The 18,264-nt window shown below is 37.7% G+C and overlaps 1 protein-coding gene across 1 annotated transcript in view; it reads right to left on the reverse strand.

Moving 5' to 3' along the window:
• Window positions 1-18,264, reverse strand: part of ctnnbl1 (catenin, beta like 1) — a 105,985-nt gene that overhangs the window by 11,525 nt on the left and 76,196 nt on the right. The window contains exons 13-14 of the mRNA XM_079803290.1: window positions 12,391-12,488; window positions 8,514-8,594 (exon numbers count right to left, since the gene is read on the reverse strand). Of these exons, the coding sequence (XP_079659416.1) occupies window positions 8,514-8,594; window positions 12,391-12,488 (179 nt within the window). The remainder of the gene's footprint in view (window positions 1-8,513; window positions 8,595-12,390; window positions 12,489-18,264) is intronic.

An 18,264-nucleotide genomic window follows, 5' to 3' on the forward strand; every position in this document is an offset into this window, starting at 1 on the left:
CGATAAATTGGCAGATAAATCTAAATCTAAATTTTTATATAAATTTTGAGAGCCTGATTACAAAAACAAAAGCCATGTCCCAAACACACTTATTGTTCTTATTATGATTTTATGTAGTCATTATGACAGACTTGCGCTGCACATGTTGCACTATTTATCGGCTGTAATATATAATCAGACACATTTTCTTAAGGTCCCGGAGGTTGACGTCACGCAGCCTAAACTCCGCCATATTGCATGGAAATCAGGAGCGCTAGAGTGGCTATAGCATTTGTATCTATAAAATAATTTAAAACCGGACGGTTTAAACCTTACTATTTCAATGCCGTGAATTTCAGTTTATTCTTCATTCTTAACTACTTTTGCCTCACGTAACTACCTAACGATAAAAATAAGTTCCCATTAAATACGATAGGCTACTTAATCGTGAATAACTGCAGGGCTTTTATATATAAATAACATCAAGAAAGGCTATTTGAAACTAAATTAAGCATCAATAAATAAATACTGAAACAAAAATAAGAAACTACATGTATTGATTTTGACTGATTTTTTTTGACATGCACAACATGGACCTATGGAAACGGGTTCGTGTACATATAACATTAATCCATTCACATGTTCTCTCTCTTAAAATGTAAGCACATGTAGGCCTGTGTCTGCATTACCATAGACGTGTAAAGAATTGAAGGGTGCGTCTCAATCAGCTCCTGCTTCAGTAGTCAGGGCACTGATCAGGACACAAGTCAATGGGCTGATCCCTGATCAGTGCCCTGACTACTGAAGCAGGAGCTGATTGAGACGCACCCGAAGTCTGTCCTGTAAAACAAGAGCGTATCTGCAGTTCTGCCTGCTATTCTATCTGTTAATGTTACTCCTGATCGGAGGCTTCCGTAAATATTTAGTTTATACGTAGATTTAGGCTTCAACTAAGTGAAATGGTGCAACGCAAAAATATTTAGGAGTGCATAAGTTGTAACTTAGTGCCCATTTACTGGAGTGACAGGAAAGATATCCGTTCCTTTATCCATTCACATGAAAAGCACTCTGGGGACATTATAGGGATCTGTTATGTTCAATATAGTAAGTTTTGATATGTACAAGTCTAGATCTTTTGAATTAAAGTGCACAGTCAACTCCGCCAAAATGGCGTCGTAAACAGAATGGGTCACCGATAACAATAGCATTAAAAAAAACGATATCTCGTGCATCCCTAACCAAGATATAGTGCAGCCCTAATAGAGGTGAATGACCGCTACACACACAATAAATAAATGCAAACTGATCTGCAAGAAAATCACATGCAGTGACGCATGTTCTCCTTCTGTTAAAAAGGTTCTGGATAATGATGTTGGAGCTGATCCGTTTAAAAGGCTGATTTTTCAGCACCTGCAGCCGACTCTAAAGGGACAAAGACGTTTGGCATTTGCTGAGTGCCATAATTGCGTCGATTGACACTGGCCTCTCTCCAGGGGATTTAAATCTTTTCGAGCATAAAACGCTGGCAAGCATGAACAGAAAGGCTTGTGAACACAGGGAACAGAAACAGCAGGCTGGCGAGAGCTGAAGTGCACAGCGGGCACGAGCTGCTAAAGACACACAGAACACGGCCTCAGATCCTTGAGACAGGCTTTCTGCGAGATTTAGATTGGCCCAAACCATTCAGATGTACTGCAAGAAATCAGGACGCTTCAAAAGGACAGGATGTGAGGCGTCTGCATTGGGAAAAGTAGGATTTTTGAGCCGGACATGAGGATGAAGGTCAAGTTCTCCCTCCAGAGCATCTCAACGGAAGGGGTTTCCTTTTCAAAGCCATCATTATTTGTGATTTCTGCTGCATGCACACCTGTAGCTGAAACAGCAAAGCGTCCCGCTAGCAACAGCAAGGTCATGGGTTCCATTCCCAAATGAATGCATTATAAGTTGCTTTGGATAATGCATGAGTGTAGATGGAACATCAAATGACTGTGTGAACTATTGGGACGGTTTCCGTCACCCGGTGGCCTCAGGAAAAGAGCGAATAGACATGCATTTAAGCAGGTAAATATGGGATAAGTCACTTCGATGTGCCACTTCCAATGCATGACCCTGAAGTGTCTGCAGAGACCAAGTCAATTAGACTTCCTCTAAAATTACCTCATCGACACGGCATCCTCAATAAACCCGTCTCCAGCGTGATGACTCTGATTGTTCGAATATTACAATTTAATAATTATTTAATCAACACATCATCCTCAATAAACCCGTCTCCGACGTGATGACTGAGCCTGGTTTCTCCAAGGTTTATTTTCCTCCATTCTGCTCCTGATGGGGTTTGGGTTTTCTTGCCACTGTTGCCTCTGGCTTGGCGTGCTCAGTTGGGGACATCTATTGTGTATTTAGAGACGACTGTATGTGGGTGTAGGACGCTTTTCAATTTGGGGAGGCCAAATCCAGGCGGAAATGGTCCCAGCGTAATTTAATGTGAATAAGTTGTTGATGCATATCTCCAGAAAGGGTTAGTTTAGACAAAAAAGTCCCTGGAAGCAAAATCTGAAACTCAACAGGAAGTGAGATATTTAGAATTTTATCTGCATAATTTTTGCAGTTTTTGCCATTTCCAAACCTCATACTTTAACAAACTCCTCCTACAGTTTTAATCTGATCATCGTCAAATTTGGTAGGTGTAATCTAAAGGCCTTTGTGATGTTAAATTGCGAAGATCTTGAGTTTTCGCTGAAGGACGTGTCCGTGGCGAATATGTGAATATGTGGCGGCCTTGCAAAATCTAATGTTTCGCCATGAAACAGGAAGTTGTTGTAACTCGGGTATACAATGTCCGATCTGCCACAAACTTCACATATTCGCCACGGACACGTCCTTCAGCGAAAACTCAAGATCTTCGCAATTTAACATCACAAAGGCCTTTAGATTACACCTACCAAATTTGACGATGATCAGATTAAAACTGTAGGAGGAGTTTGTTAAAGTATGAGGTTTGGAAATGGCAAAAACTGCAAAAATTATGCAGATAAAATTCTAAATATCTCACTTCCTGTTGGGTTTCAGATTTTGCTTCCAGGGACTTTTTTGTCTAAACTAACCCTTTCTGGAGATATGCATCAACAACTTATTCACATTAAATTACGCTGGGACCATTTCCGCCTGGATTTGGCCTCCCGAAATTGAAAAGCGTCCTACACCCACATACAGTCGTCTCATAATACACAATTTTGGTGTCATTTTACAGGAAACCCTTTGAAGTTACACAAAACACTGCTGAAAGTGATAAACATGTAAGTATATGTTGTCCGAGCTGTAATAAACCCCCTAAAAAAGAGACGCGTTTTGATTGTTTGATTGCAAATTCATTTTTGAAAGTGTATATCTCAGGCCTTGTGTGCTCTAGCACCCTGCGGAGAGTTTTGGCTGTTTCCAGCATATGTCAGCAAACACTGGAAAAAATAGTTTTGTGAGACTGGGATATTGCATTAATACCACTGTATATGGGGAGACTTGTACATTGGAGAGATTTGGGGAAGCGGAAATTACATTAAAAAAGGTCATATTCCTCCCTTCAGATCCATTTGAATAAATCTTGCATACAACATGATATAGACAAAATTATTGTTTCCAGTATTTTCTGGAATCTAGTGGAAACAGCCCAAACTGTCTGCAGGGTGCTAGAGCACACAGGGCCTGAGTTACACACTTTCAAAACTGAATTTATAACCAAACAATCCAAAAGCGCCTCTTCTTTTTGTGTGTGTGTGTGTGTGTGTGTGTGTGTGTGTGTGTGTGGGGGGGGGGGGGGGGTAATTACAGCTCAGACAACATATACTTACATGTTTATCACTTTCAGCAGTGTTTTATGTAACTTCAAATGGTTCCTGTAAAATTACACCAAAATTGTGTATTTAGAGACGACTGTATGTGGGTATGGGAAGCTTTTCAATTTGGGGGGTTGGGGGCAAATCCAGGCAGAAATCCCCCAAAATTGTCCCAGAGCTAAGTGCTATAATCGGGTCCCCGGTGCATGTACCAAACCAGAAAACATGCAAAAGGACAACCCAGTAACTTTGTTTGGGTAAGCCTCTTTCTCACGCTCAGATTTTGCTCCCCTAGTGATGTAATAAGGGGATCGTATTATAATATTACAGCCCCTTTATCTTCATGTTTCCACCCACCGCCATTTTGTTTTCGTAAGCGACAACGGTGTAGCAGTTCTAACGCCATGGCAAAAGTAGACTAGAGCAGCTAGTCATAAGACGTGTCGTCTATTTAAACGTTATAACCGTTGTGTTTGTAGCTGGTATAATAAACTCCCGGCATCTGAGCCACTGAGGATACAGTGGATTAATTTAGTTTGTGAAGGGCCTAATTCCTATACGTTTGTGTGAATCATTGCACACTGGAGGCTTTGCAAACGAGGGTCAGTAAACGCAGGATTTGCACAAAGGTTGCTCCTCAAAGATGGATCAAATCCAACTCTTCGTGATCCAACTTCATATCCAGAACACGCAAGTACTGCACTTTATAATGTGCGGTTTTGCGAATCGCCTTTCCTGAATTAGCTAACGTGGCTAAAGCTACCATTGTCTCACTATATTCACAGAGCTTGTTATGTTTAGCCTGAAAATGCTCACCGCCTGTACAATTCAGAAGCGCACTGTTATTACTTCTTAAAAATAAAACTAATAATGACATATCTCTGTGAGTACAGGCAATGGTTACTTTAGCCACCGTACAGCGTCCTAACCAGGACATTCACAAAAGCGATTAGCATACATTCACAAAATATAACGTTCGGTACTTCATCTTTTGAATTCCTCACACTGTGTGCGGTTCTCCACAACTCCAGTCGTTGTCGTTTTTCCAAACTAGCGCAAACTGTAAAGGCTGTAAAGGGGGCGGGGAGCAGCAGCTCATTTGCATTTAAAGAGACACACACAAAAACAGCGCATTTTTGCTGCCTTTGGCTTTCAAAACATCCTATAATAAATAACCCGAGGGGTATTTTTTGCTGAATCTTCACATACACTCTCTGGGGACATCGGAGAGTTATATTATATATATCTTGTGAAACGGGCACCCTTTTAAAATAATGTGCACTAAAGAATTGAGCAAAACGAGACATGGAACATGTTGATTCTAGGAATTTTAGTTCATCCTTTCAGGCTGATTTAAAGTGTGCAAATCAGCACTTCGATGTCAGAACCGGGTGATCTTTTGCATGCGTTATTCGAGTCTCGTTACAGAGGTACAGCCTTCGGCAAGCCAATTACATCAGTGCAAATAACAAGCGGCCTCACCTCCGGGAAACAGAGTGATTTTTAGTCACTTCCTGTTTGAGAACTGCAGGCTGGCACAGGTGTTAATATGACAGGCAGAACAAAGCAGCGCTGGGACCTGTGATTGAGTCTCACGGGACACGCCAAGACTAAATTAATCCGAGCACACCCTGCCAACGAGGATCCTTTTCAGATTTCCCAAAGACCTTTACGCTGCTGCGGTAAAACAAGAAGAAGAAAAAAAGAGCAGGCCGAACGCGGAGGGGGTTTTATGGGGGTCTGTGTTTAGGAAATGCAATTCGGAGAGAATTTGTAGCTGTCATTAGGCAGTAAAAGGAGGCGAGACGGGTTCACATGAACGTGGCGCTGACAGCACTCCGAGGCGTTTTTAAACAAGGGCTCTGCTATGGGTGATATACTTTTATAGCACTGGGAGAAAGCTGGGAACGCCGCTCCATCTGGAGGGAGAGCTGGTGCATTCAGTCGACGGCTGAGAAACAAGAGCAGACATTTCCACAGTCATATTCCTGTCACTGCTTCTGAGAGACGATTTATAGGCCTCTGAAGAAGACGCAGAGGAGAGAAAGTCAGATAAGGTGGATGGGAACCCTTGCACACACACACACACACACACACACACACACACACACACACACAGGAGACGGTTTTATATCGACACACCTGCACAGAAACTAGAGCTGAGCAAAATATTGAACAAATCACAAAATGCTGCTCACCGATTTTGCTGGTGATATAAAATGAAGCATCAAGCGATTGTTTGAGTGGTGACGCAAAGCAACCTTTGAATCAGAGATTTGAATCGATTCATCACAAAAATGAATCAAAACGACCAACTATAATAGTAATTTTGCTGTTGAAGTCACAATTAACATCGCTACCGATGTCCTGTACAGCTATATTGGCTCATATAAGTACATATAAAATAGTGTTTTTGTTAAAAATAGCATTGAAAGCATACTTGGATTCCTGTGTGTTTAGGCTTAATTTGCTCTGAAACGACGAATAGTTGGTTAAAATGATCAAGATCTCTCTCAAATATGTTCAGAAAGCCCAACCGGAAGCATCCCTGAAAACAGAACGGCTGTCTTAAACACACATTAGGATGGATGAGATACGAGCCGCAGGATTCCTCATCAGCGCCCAGCTCACATCCTCAACATACACACGCCAATATCCTCCAGCACACACACACATATCACACGCATGTGCGCATGCAGCTCAGCCTAACCTACTAACACAACACACACTCCAGTTACACACTGTGGAATAATCACCCCAACCTGCCAATTATCATCAATTAGCATCTGACTTTAATCATCTCCATGTTAATTCACGCTGGCTGAAACCCCACAACCCTTAGATAAAGGAGAATTACTTTAAAAAGCCTTTAAACACACACCTGTGACCATATGCCAATTAAATTTGCACAAATTAAAAAAACCTTTAATATTATTTGATTTTGTTCTACTTAATTATAATAACAAATATAGCCGCAAGCAGTAATTATCGGGGCCAAGACAAACACACGATAAGTCGTGCCATCATGACTGGGAGCGTCAGACCAACTGCAACAATGAGCAATTACAGACATATTAAGATCATTTTAGGCAAAGTACATTTGATTTAATAGTTTATCACTTTTGACCAATAGGTGACGCTGTGACCAAACTGATGTGGTGTGGTCAGAGTGAGGTGACAATGAAACATGTCACAACATTGCAGAGATACAGCCTCAGTCATGAAAACGTTTTCGTCTATCGACACGAAATCCATAACTTTTTTGCCGGCGTGGTCTGAAGATGATACGATTCGATTTTGGTGAAAATCTGACCAAAGGTGTAGGACATTGTTGTTTTTAAAAACAAAATGGCGGACAGGAAGTTCAGCCGACTATGGCAAAACTGGTATGTTCTCGGCATGACCCAAAGAATCTATTATGGCCAGATTCATTACAATAGGCTAATTAAAGTTATTAGTACTTTTGGAAACATCCTTATGACGTTTGACCACAAGGTGCCGCTGTGTCAAAACCTTTTGAGTACCTTCAGGGCATGGCGCCAATGACATATATTGAGTTTCGTAACAACACGCTAATGCGTTTGTAAAATATAGCATTAAGCGACATAATAAAAAATGGCCGATGTCCAAAATGGCCGATATGGGAAAATTGCTTATCGTTGGACTCGGCATGCTGCACCAAATCAGACGAGATCAGCTTTTATGTTTATTGGGAAAACTGTTCTGAAGTTAGAAGCAAATTATTTTTTTAAATGTATCTCCTGATCACTAGGTGGCACTGCGCCAAAACTGTGCAGGTTCCCTCAGGTCATGGTTGGCATAACACACAGCAAGTTTGGCCAGATTATGCTACAGCACTGCGGAGATATAGCTTCACGTTGATTTTGGCGTGCTCTTCATCAAATTAGTTTGTGCGTTATTCAAGAATAGGGTTGGGTATCGTTTGGGTTTGTGATATCGGTGCCAAACTGGACGCACAATGAGGCGGAATCGTGTCCATCGCGCCGCGTGAAACGTGTGTATCGCGCCGCAGGACCTCCAGACGCGCGCCAACGCCCCTTTCCATTGACTTAACATGGAAATCACTCGCGCCAGACGCTCTATTCGCATCCGGTGTGAACGCAGCATCAGAGACGTTGCTCGCAGCAAAAAAAGCCAATCAGATCGCCTATGCAAACACCCTAGAGCAGATGCTAGCCAATTGCGTCCATGCGAAACCGAAAAAGTCATGTGATTGGCTGTTGTCACTATGACAGTGGCGTCAGCACCAAGATTCAGACACGGCCTCCGCCACACAGCGTAAGGTAATGTTACAGTTGTCCCGGATCCACAAAATCATGCCGGTCCTTATATTTCCACTGACTTGAGACAAATTATGACATAACTGACCATCACGGAGAACATGTATTTGGATCCGCATCTGCCAACACAAGCTCTTTCCGATGTAACATTTTAAACGGAGCAAGACCAAGACCTTGTTTGGGTGTCTGCGATTACACAGACTCTAGGTCCTGCAAGGGCTGATGGGAATGTGTGCACAATCACTGCTCGTGTTAAAGTCTCGGCCCAACAGAGAAGCGTGTCGAGCGTCCGACCCGCAGACGCTTGAGTCTGGTAGGTCTGCTCTTATCTTCACACACAGATCTGCCCTCGCAGAGGAGATTCTGCCAATCAAGCGTGAATGTGTGTGTGTGTGAAACTTACGTGCTTCTCTCCTTCGATCCTCTTGTCTGCGAGCTGAACGGCTTCCAGGTACTTAAAATGCAGCTCCATGAGTCTGTCAACCTGCAGAGAGAGAGCGAGGGTGAGCATACGTTACAAATGCACCGAAACGCCACACCGGCGGCAAGAGGAGATGTGCTTTAGGACTCAAAGTTATGTTATGTAAATGATATTCATATTTAACTGCGGCTAAGAAATCCCACACATGACGAATGGCGCTTGTGTTATTTAAAGACAAAGAGAGACATTCGTCATGCTCTTTCTAGCGATTCCCGTGACAATCTGAAGACAAACAGAACTGAGGCGTGATGCCCATATGGCCGAAATCTTTTAGCTGGTGAAACTACCAATAATGCACTGCTCCTGTCAGAGTGATGAAACCGGCCCGGCAGGCCTGAGAGGGTTATTTTAAGAGTAGCGACCGCGGAGAGATAACAGCACAGGTGTGTGTCCAGGGGATATATGGAGACCTCCGACAGAGACTAAAGGAGACGTACAACACACACATCAAACATTACACGGAGAGAGAGAGAGAGAGAGAGAGAGAGAGAGAGAGAGAGAGAGAGAGAGAGAGAGAGAGAGAGAGATAACAGCACAGGTGTGTGTCCAGGGGATATATGGAGACCTCCGACAGAGACTAAAGGAGACGTACAACACACACATCAAACATTACACGGAGAGAGAGAGACAGAGAGAGAGAGAGAGAGAGAGAGAGAGAGAGAGAGAGAGAGAGAGAGAGAGAGAGAGAGAGAGATAACAGCACAGGTGTGTGTCCAGGGGATATATGGAGACCTCCGACAGAGACTAAAGGAGACATACAACACACACATCAAACATTACACGGAGAGAGAGAGAGAGAGAGAGAGAGAGAGAGAGAGAGAGAGGAAGAAAACAAGCCAAATGAAAGAGCCAAACTGAAAAAACATGACGACAAAACAAAACTGAAGGAATGGAAAAACAAACATAAGAATAAATGAAAAAAGGTGAACAAACCAAAAGAGAAATAAACGATTTGTTAGTTAAACAACTAATGAACAATAAAAAGAAGAGAAAGTATGAGCAAAACCAATCAACAAAAAAATCAAACCAGCAAAACAAGGAAAAACATTAAAAATGGAAAAACAAACGGAATAAACAAAACCGGGTGAACAAACCCCCCAAAAATAAGTCAAGAATAAGCTGAAAGAATGAATAAAACACAGACAAACAAAAAAGAGATGGAATGAACAAAAAACAGAGCAAACAAAAAGCGGCAACAAAATAATAAAAGGAAAAAATGAGTGAACACACTTACAAACCAAAGAAGATATAAAGGAAAGACTGAATAAAACAATGAATAAAAAAATTATGAACGAACAAATGGACAAAGAGGCAAAGAACGAATAAACAGAACCAACAAGAGTAAACAAACAAAAGTAGCAGGAAATAAAGAACACCAAACGAAAGAGCAAACAAGATAATAAATGAGAATTGGAGAACAAAATATAAATAAATGATAGACAAAGAAAGACAAAAACTAAACGAAAGCCAGAATGAAAGAAACAAAAAACAGCAAACAAAACAGCAAGAAAACAAAACAAAACAAAACAGAATAACAACAAATTAAAGAAATGCTGAACAGAACAAACAAATGAACGATAAAAAGAAGAGAAAGAATGAGAAAAACCAACCAACAGGAGTGAACAAAAGGACAAAGAAGAAAAAGAAAAAGAAAGAATGAACAAAATGGCAAGAAATAAAGAACACCAAACGAAAGAGCAAACAAGAATAAACGAAAATGGGTGAACAAAATTATATAAACAGACTAAAATAATTAATATAATAAAAAAAAGCAAAAATAAATGGACAAAAAAAGAGCAAACAAAACAAGAACAGCAGGAAATAAAGAACACCAATGAAAGAGCAAACAAAAGAATAAATGAAAGTATGTGAACAAACTAAAACGGAAACAAACAATGGACTGAAATAATTAATAAAATGAGGAATAGAAAACGATGAACAAAAGAAAAAAAATGAACAAAAACCAACCAACAAGAGCGAACGGAAAAGCGAACCAATGAACGAAACAAACAAACGACTGAAAGAATGAATAAAAGAAAGCCAACCAACAAAAAGCACAAACGAAGCAACTATTAAAAAAGATCAAACTAAAGTATGAATGAATAATGAAGAAACTAAATAAAAAAGTGTTTAAATTCAGAATTAATTTGCAATTATTCAAATGTAAGTAAAATACATTTCTTTCGCATGTTTTTGTGAAAGACCATCATCTTCAATTTTCTAAATTCATTCATTTTTTATAATAACAAATGATGAAATCATCTTAATTTTGTCAATTATAATCTGATTTGTTAACGTTAGGTAATGCATTAACGGTTTTAAGGGGTATCTTTCATTTGGAAATGTTTATCTCGCTTCTTGCCGCATATTTTCCAGAATTGTAAACGTTTGTTTTGTCTCTTTCTAGTGAGTTTCTGTCACTTTAGTCACTGGGGTTCTTAGCACAGTACAGACGCTGCTTACATACATTTATTGGGAAAGTTGCTTATACAAATAACTTTTTATTGAAAATGTTCTTCTTGGGGTTTAAACATCCAACATTAAGAGCCAATTTAAGTTTGGAAACAATGTGTTGCATTTATAATGTCACACTTGCTATTTATTTAACGGATTAAAACATTTTCATACTAGTGCTGGGAATCGATACAAAAAAATGAACTAATTAATCAATTTTTCTGTAATTAATCGCAAGTTTTTAATATTTTGATATTGTAATAATTTCAGTTGCTCTCCAAATTAATGTAGCAACAACTTAAAGACAGCATATTTTAAATATATGTTGTAATGGCATGTTTTTATGAATGAAGGCCAGTATCACTAATGTCTCTATGAAACATTGATGAAATTAATTTTGAAATGTTAAAAATCACAGCTTCATCAGAATGATATGAAACTTGGTGACTTTTTTTGCGTTAGGTATGTAAACACACAAAAAAATTGGGGTCATGATTCGATCATGCTAATTGGTCGTAAAAAAAAAAAGTAGCGTTCATTGTCTTCGGTCAAAAATGACCACCATAGGAAATGAATGGGAAATCTGCAAAAACACAAATTCACAGGAAAAAATCTCTATTTCTAACAAACAAAAAAATATCTAAAACTTTATAATAAATAGTCTTTGAGATTTTCTAAATATATTCAAATCCATCAAAAAAAAATCATTAAATGTGTTCAAAACAGAACTAGTGAATCCTCAAGCCTCTCCATTGAGACCTCTAGTGGTCACACACATGCTTGCAGGATTTCTTAAATAATTCCAAAAGAGGGCGCAAAATATTTTGAAGGCCTAGTCTCTAGATTAACCTGAAACACTGCAATAATAAAAATAATAATAAAAAAAAATGTGTATATTTTTCAATGGCAAAAATAGATCATAATTATTGCATAAATATTAAAAAAATACCATCAAATAATCTCAAAATACAAAATTAAAAAGAAAAAATATTATTGGAGAAAAATAAATGGCATTGGTTTTATTGGGGTGGAGGAAGTGTAATTTTTAGGTGTCCGGTCACTTATGAGCGGGAAGACGACCAATGCAACCCCTAAAGGGAGAGCAGCAGAGGGTTAATAAATGCTGTTCATGACACCTGATGTAGTTCACTAAAGAGACAGCCTGGAGGGTCATGTCTGGTTTGTAAATGAATGTGACGAAGCTCATGGTGTCAGAGCACCACAGCACGTTGTGTTTTCTCTTTACGGCCGCATTAAACCGTCTGCCTCGAGCGCTCTTCTGTCGTCACTCTGCCATTTTTAGCAGCAGAAGATAATAAAGCCGTAGCGTCAGCTCTTATTTTACCTTCTCGCAGTCGTTCTCTGTGAACTTGCTGAGGAGTCGACTTCTCTGCTGGCCTTTGAGGTTCCTCAGCATGGAGGCGATGATGGAACACACGTGCTCTGGGGGAAGAAAACACGGCTTTAGTGGCCTTATCTAACACACCTCACGCTAAACCAGGTGGAAACACACACACAGCAGCTTTTCTAGAGCAGGAACATGAAACTCAACGTGCTCGCTTCACACAAGTTCTCCTGCAGTGTGAAAAGCACATCTCAAACTTTCTCTTGTAGATGTCAGAGCCATTCCAGCTCATGATCAGAAGAAGCCACGGTCAAGAGAGTCAGACGCGCTGGCTTTGAGTCGCTTCATAAGCCTTTAAAATAAGGCTCTTCTGCTCTGTGTTTATTAGATCAAAAAACAGTAAAGCTGTGAAATATTATTACAGTTAAAAATATCAGTTTTCTATGTGAATATATTGTAAAATGTAATGTATTCCTGTGATCATTTCAGCATCATTACTGCAGTCTTCAGTGTCACATGATCCTTTAGAAATCATTCTGATAGGAGGATTTGCTGCTCAAGAAACATTTATGATTATTATCAGTGTTTGTCAACCGTTGTGCTGCTTCATATTTTTGTGGAAACCTTTATAGATTATGTTTTTTTGATTAATATAAAGATCAAAAGAACTGTTTTTTTCGAAATGGAAATCTTTTGAAACATAAGTGTCTTTGCTGTCACTTTTGATCAATTTAATGCGTCCTGGCTGAATAAAAGTATTCATTTATTTTAAAATAAGATTCATAATGAACGGTAAAGTGTATATTAGTGAACAAACAAACAAAAGGAGAACGAACAAAAGTGAAAGATAAAACTAACGAAACCAAAAAGAACAAACAAACAAACAAACAAAAGGCCAGCAGACGAAAGCGAAAGATAAAACTAGCGAACAAAAAGAACAAACAAAAACAAAAGGAGAGCGAGCGAAAGATAACTAGCGAACAAAAAGAACAAACAAAAGGAGAGCGAACAAAAGCGAAAGATATAACTAACGAACAAAAAGAACGAACAAACAAAAGGAGAGCGAACAAAAGATAATTCTATACGATACGATAATTCTTTATATTTGAAAGCCGATAACCGATATATTGGCCGATACCAATAATTCTTTATATTTGAAAGCCGATAACTGATATTTTGGCCGATACCGATAATTCTTTATATTTGAAAGCCGATAACTGATATTTTGGCCGATACCGATAATTCTTTATATTTGAAAGCCGATAACTGATATTTTGGCCGATACCGATAATTCTTTATATTTGAAAGCCGATAACTGATATTTTGGCCGATACCGATAATTCTTTATATTTGAAAGCCGATAACTGATATTTTGGCCGATACCGATAATTCTTTATATTTGAAAGCCGATAACTGATATTTTGGCCGATACCGATAATTCTTTATATTTGAAAGCCGATAACGATATAGTGGCCGATACCAATAATTCTTTATATTTGAAAGCCGATAACTGATATTTTGGCCGATACCGATAATTCTTTATATTTGAAAGCCGATAACCGATATTTTGGCCGATACTGATAATTCTTTATATTTGAAAGCCGATAACCGATATTTTGGCTGATACTGATAATTCTTTATATTTGAAAGCCGATAACTGATATTTTGGCCGATACCAATAATTCTTTATATTTGAAAGCCGATAACCGATATTTTGGCCGATACCGATAATTCTTTATATTTGAAAGCCGATAACCGATATTTTGGCCGATACTGATAATTCTTTATATTTGAAAGCCGATAACCGATATTTTGGCTGATACTGATAATTCTTTATATTTGAAAGCCGATAACTGATATTTTGGCCGATACGGATAATTCTTTATATTTGAAAGCCGATAACTGATATTTTGGCCGATACCGATAATTCTTTATATTTGAAAGCCGATAACCGATATTTTGGCCGATACTGATAATTCTTTATATTTGAAAGCCGATAACCGATATTTTGGCTGATACTGATAATTCTTTATATTTGAAAGCCGATAACTGATATTTTGGCCGATACCAATAATTCTTTATATTTGAAAGCCGATAACCGATATTTTGGCCGATACTGATAATTCTTTATATTTGAAAGCCGATAACTGATATATTGGCCGATACTGATAATTCTTTATATTTGAAAGCCGATAACTGATATATTGGCCGATACCAATAATTCTTTATATTTGAAAGCCGATAACGATATAGTGGCCGATACTGATAATTCTTTATATTTGAAAGCCGATAACTGATATATTGGCCGATACTGATAATTCTTTATATTTGAAAGCCGATAACTGATATTTTGGCCGATACCAATAATTCTTTATATTTGAAAGCCGATAACTGATATTTTGGCCGATACCGATAATTCTTTATATTTGAAAGCCGATAACTGATATTTTGGCCGATACCGATAATTCTTTATATTTGAAAGCCGATAACTGATATTTTGGCCGATACCGATAATTCTTTATATTTGAAAGCCGATAACTGATATTTTGGCCGATACCGATAATTCTTTATATTTGAAAGCCGATAACTGATATTTTGGCCGATACCGATAATTCTTTATATTTGAAAGCCGATAACGATATAGTGGCCGATACCAATAATTCTTTATATTTGAAAGCCGATAACTGATATTTTGGCCGATACCGATAATTCTTTATATTTGAAAGCCGATAACCGATATTTTGGCCGATACTGATAATTCTTTATATTTGAAAGCCGATAACCGATATTTTGGCTGATACTGATAATTCTTTATATTTGAAAGCCGATAACTGATATTTTGGCCGATACCAATAATTCTTTATATTTGAAAGCCGATAACCGATATTTTGGCCGATACCGATAATTCTTTATATTTGAAAGCCGATAACCGATATTTTGGCCGATACTGATAATTCTTTATATTTGAAAGCCGATAACCGATATTTTGGCTGATACTGATAATTCTTTATATTTGAAAGCCGATAACTGATATTTTGGCCGATACGGATAATTCTTTATATTTGAAAGCCGATAACTGATATTTTGGCCGATACCGATAATTCTTTATATTTGAAAGCCGATAACCGATATTTTGGCCGATACTGATAATTCTTTATATTTGAAAGCCGATAACCGATATTTTGGCTGATACTGATAATTCTTTATATTTGAAAGCCGATAACTGATATTTTGGCCGATACCAATAATTCTTTATATTTGAAAGCCGATAACCGATATTTTGGCCGATACTGATAATTCTTTATATTTGAAAGCCGATAACTGATATATTGGCCGATACTGATAATTCTTTATATTTGAAAGCCGATAACTGATATATTGGCCGATACCAATAATTCTTTATATTTGAAAGCCGATAACGATATAGTGGCCGATACTGATAATTCTTTATATTTGAAAGCCGATAACTGATATATTGGCCGATACTGATAATTCTTTATATTTGAAAGCCGATAACTGATATTTTGGCCGATACCAATAATTCTTTATATTTGAAAGCCGATAACTGATATTTTGGCCGATACGGATAATTCTTTATATTTGAAAGCCGATAACGATATAGTGGCCGATACTGATAATTCTTTATATTTGAAAGCCGATAACTGATATATTGGCCGATACTGATAATTCTTTATATTTGAAAGCCGATAACTGATATATTGGCCGATACTGATAATTCTTTATATTTGAAAGCCGATAACCGATATTTTGGCCGATACCAATAATTCTTTATATTTGAAAGCCGATAACTGATATTTTGGCCGATACGGATAATTCTTTATATTTGAAAGCCGATAACCGATATTTTGGCCGATACTGATAATTCTTTATATTTGAAAGCCGATAACTGATATATTGGCCGATACTGATAATTCTTTATATTTGAAAGCCGATAACTGATATATTGGCCGATACCAATAATTCTTTATATTTGAAAGCCGATAACGATATAGTGGCCGATACTGATAATTCGTTATATTTGAAAGCCGATAACTGATATATTGGCCGATACTGATAATTCTTTATATTTGAAAGCCGATAACCGATATTTTGGCCGATACCAATAATTCTTTATATTTGAAAGCCGATAACGATATAGTGGCCGATACTGATAATTCTTTATATTTGAAAGCCGATAACTGATATATTGGCCGATACCAATAATTCTTTATATTTGAAAGCCGATAACTGATATATTGGCCGATACTGATAATTCTTTATATTTGAAAGCCGATAACTGATATATTGGCCGATACCAATAATTCTTTATATTTGAAAGCCGATAACGATATAGTGGCCGATACTGATAATTCTTTATATTTGAAAGCCGATAACTGATATATTGGCCGATACTGATAATTCTTTATATTTGAAAGCCGATAACCGATATTTTGGCCGATACCAATAATTCTTTATATTTGAAAGCCGATAACGATATAGTGGCCGATACTGATAATTCTTTATATTTGAAAGCCGATAACGATATAGTGGCCGATACCAATAATTCTTTATATTTGAAAGCCGATAACCGATATTTTGGCCGATACCAATAATTCTTTATATTTGAAAGCCGATAACGATATAGTGGCCGATACTGATAATTCTTTATATTTGAAAGCCGATAACGATATAGTGGCCGATACCAATAATTCTTTATATTTGAAAGCCGATAACCGATATTTTGGCCGATACCAATAATTCTTTATATTTGAAAGCCGATAACCGATATTTTGGCCGATACTGATAATTCTTTATATTTGAAAGCCGATAACCGATATTTTGGCCGATACTGATAATTCTTTATATTTGAAAGCCGATAACTGATATTTTGGCCGATACCAATAATTCTTTATATTTGAAAGCCGATAACCGATATTTTGGCCGATACTGATAATTCTTTATATTTGAAAGCCGATAACTGATATATTGGCCGATACTGATAATTCTTTATATTTGAAAGCCGATAACTGATATATTGGCCGATACTGATAATTCTTTATATATGAAAGCCGATAACTGATATATTGGCCGATACCAATAATTCTTTATATTTGAAAGCCGATAACGATATAGTGGCCGATACTGATAATTCTTTATATTTGAAAGCCGATAACCGATATTTTGGCCGATACCAATAATTCTTTATATTTGAAAGCCGATAACCGATATTTTGGCCGATACTGATAATTCTTTATATTTGAAAGCCGATAACTGATATATTGGCCGATACTGATAATTCTTTATATTTGAAAGCCGATAACTGATATATTGGCCGATACTGATAATTCTTTATATATGAAAGCCGATAACGATATAGTGGCCGATACCAATAATTCTTTATACTTGTAAGCCGATAACCGATATATTGGTCAATAAGATAATTCTTTATATATGAAAGCCGATAACTGATATATTGGCCGATACTGATAATTCATTATAATAATAATACATTATTTATCGGCTTTAATATATCGGACGAATTTTCATATAGGACCGATAACGATAACATTAAAAATGAACATATGGTAGCTGATATATTGTGCATCCCTTATAAAAATACAAACATGTCTCCTTTTTGTCTTACTGCTTTTTTAATCCATTTTATAGGCAGCATCAACACAGAGTCAAAAGTTGTAATTAACTTAGACATAAAAGGAGAAATTGCACAGAAATTGGCGAGCGAGTCTGTGATTGCCTTGGAAAACTGCTGCAAATGGAAACGGCGAGGCTGCACTAAAAGCTTTAATGAAGGTGGAGTGAAGTGCATGAAAGTCTTTGTGCGCTGCTGTCGCCTATAAAAACACTAATGAAGAA

This window comes from Gobio gobio (genome assembly GCF_949357685.1).
Source record: "Gobio gobio genome assembly, chromosome: 21".
NCBI classification, from domain to species: Eukaryota; Metazoa; Chordata; class Actinopteri; order Cypriniformes; family Gobionidae; genus Gobio; species Gobio gobio.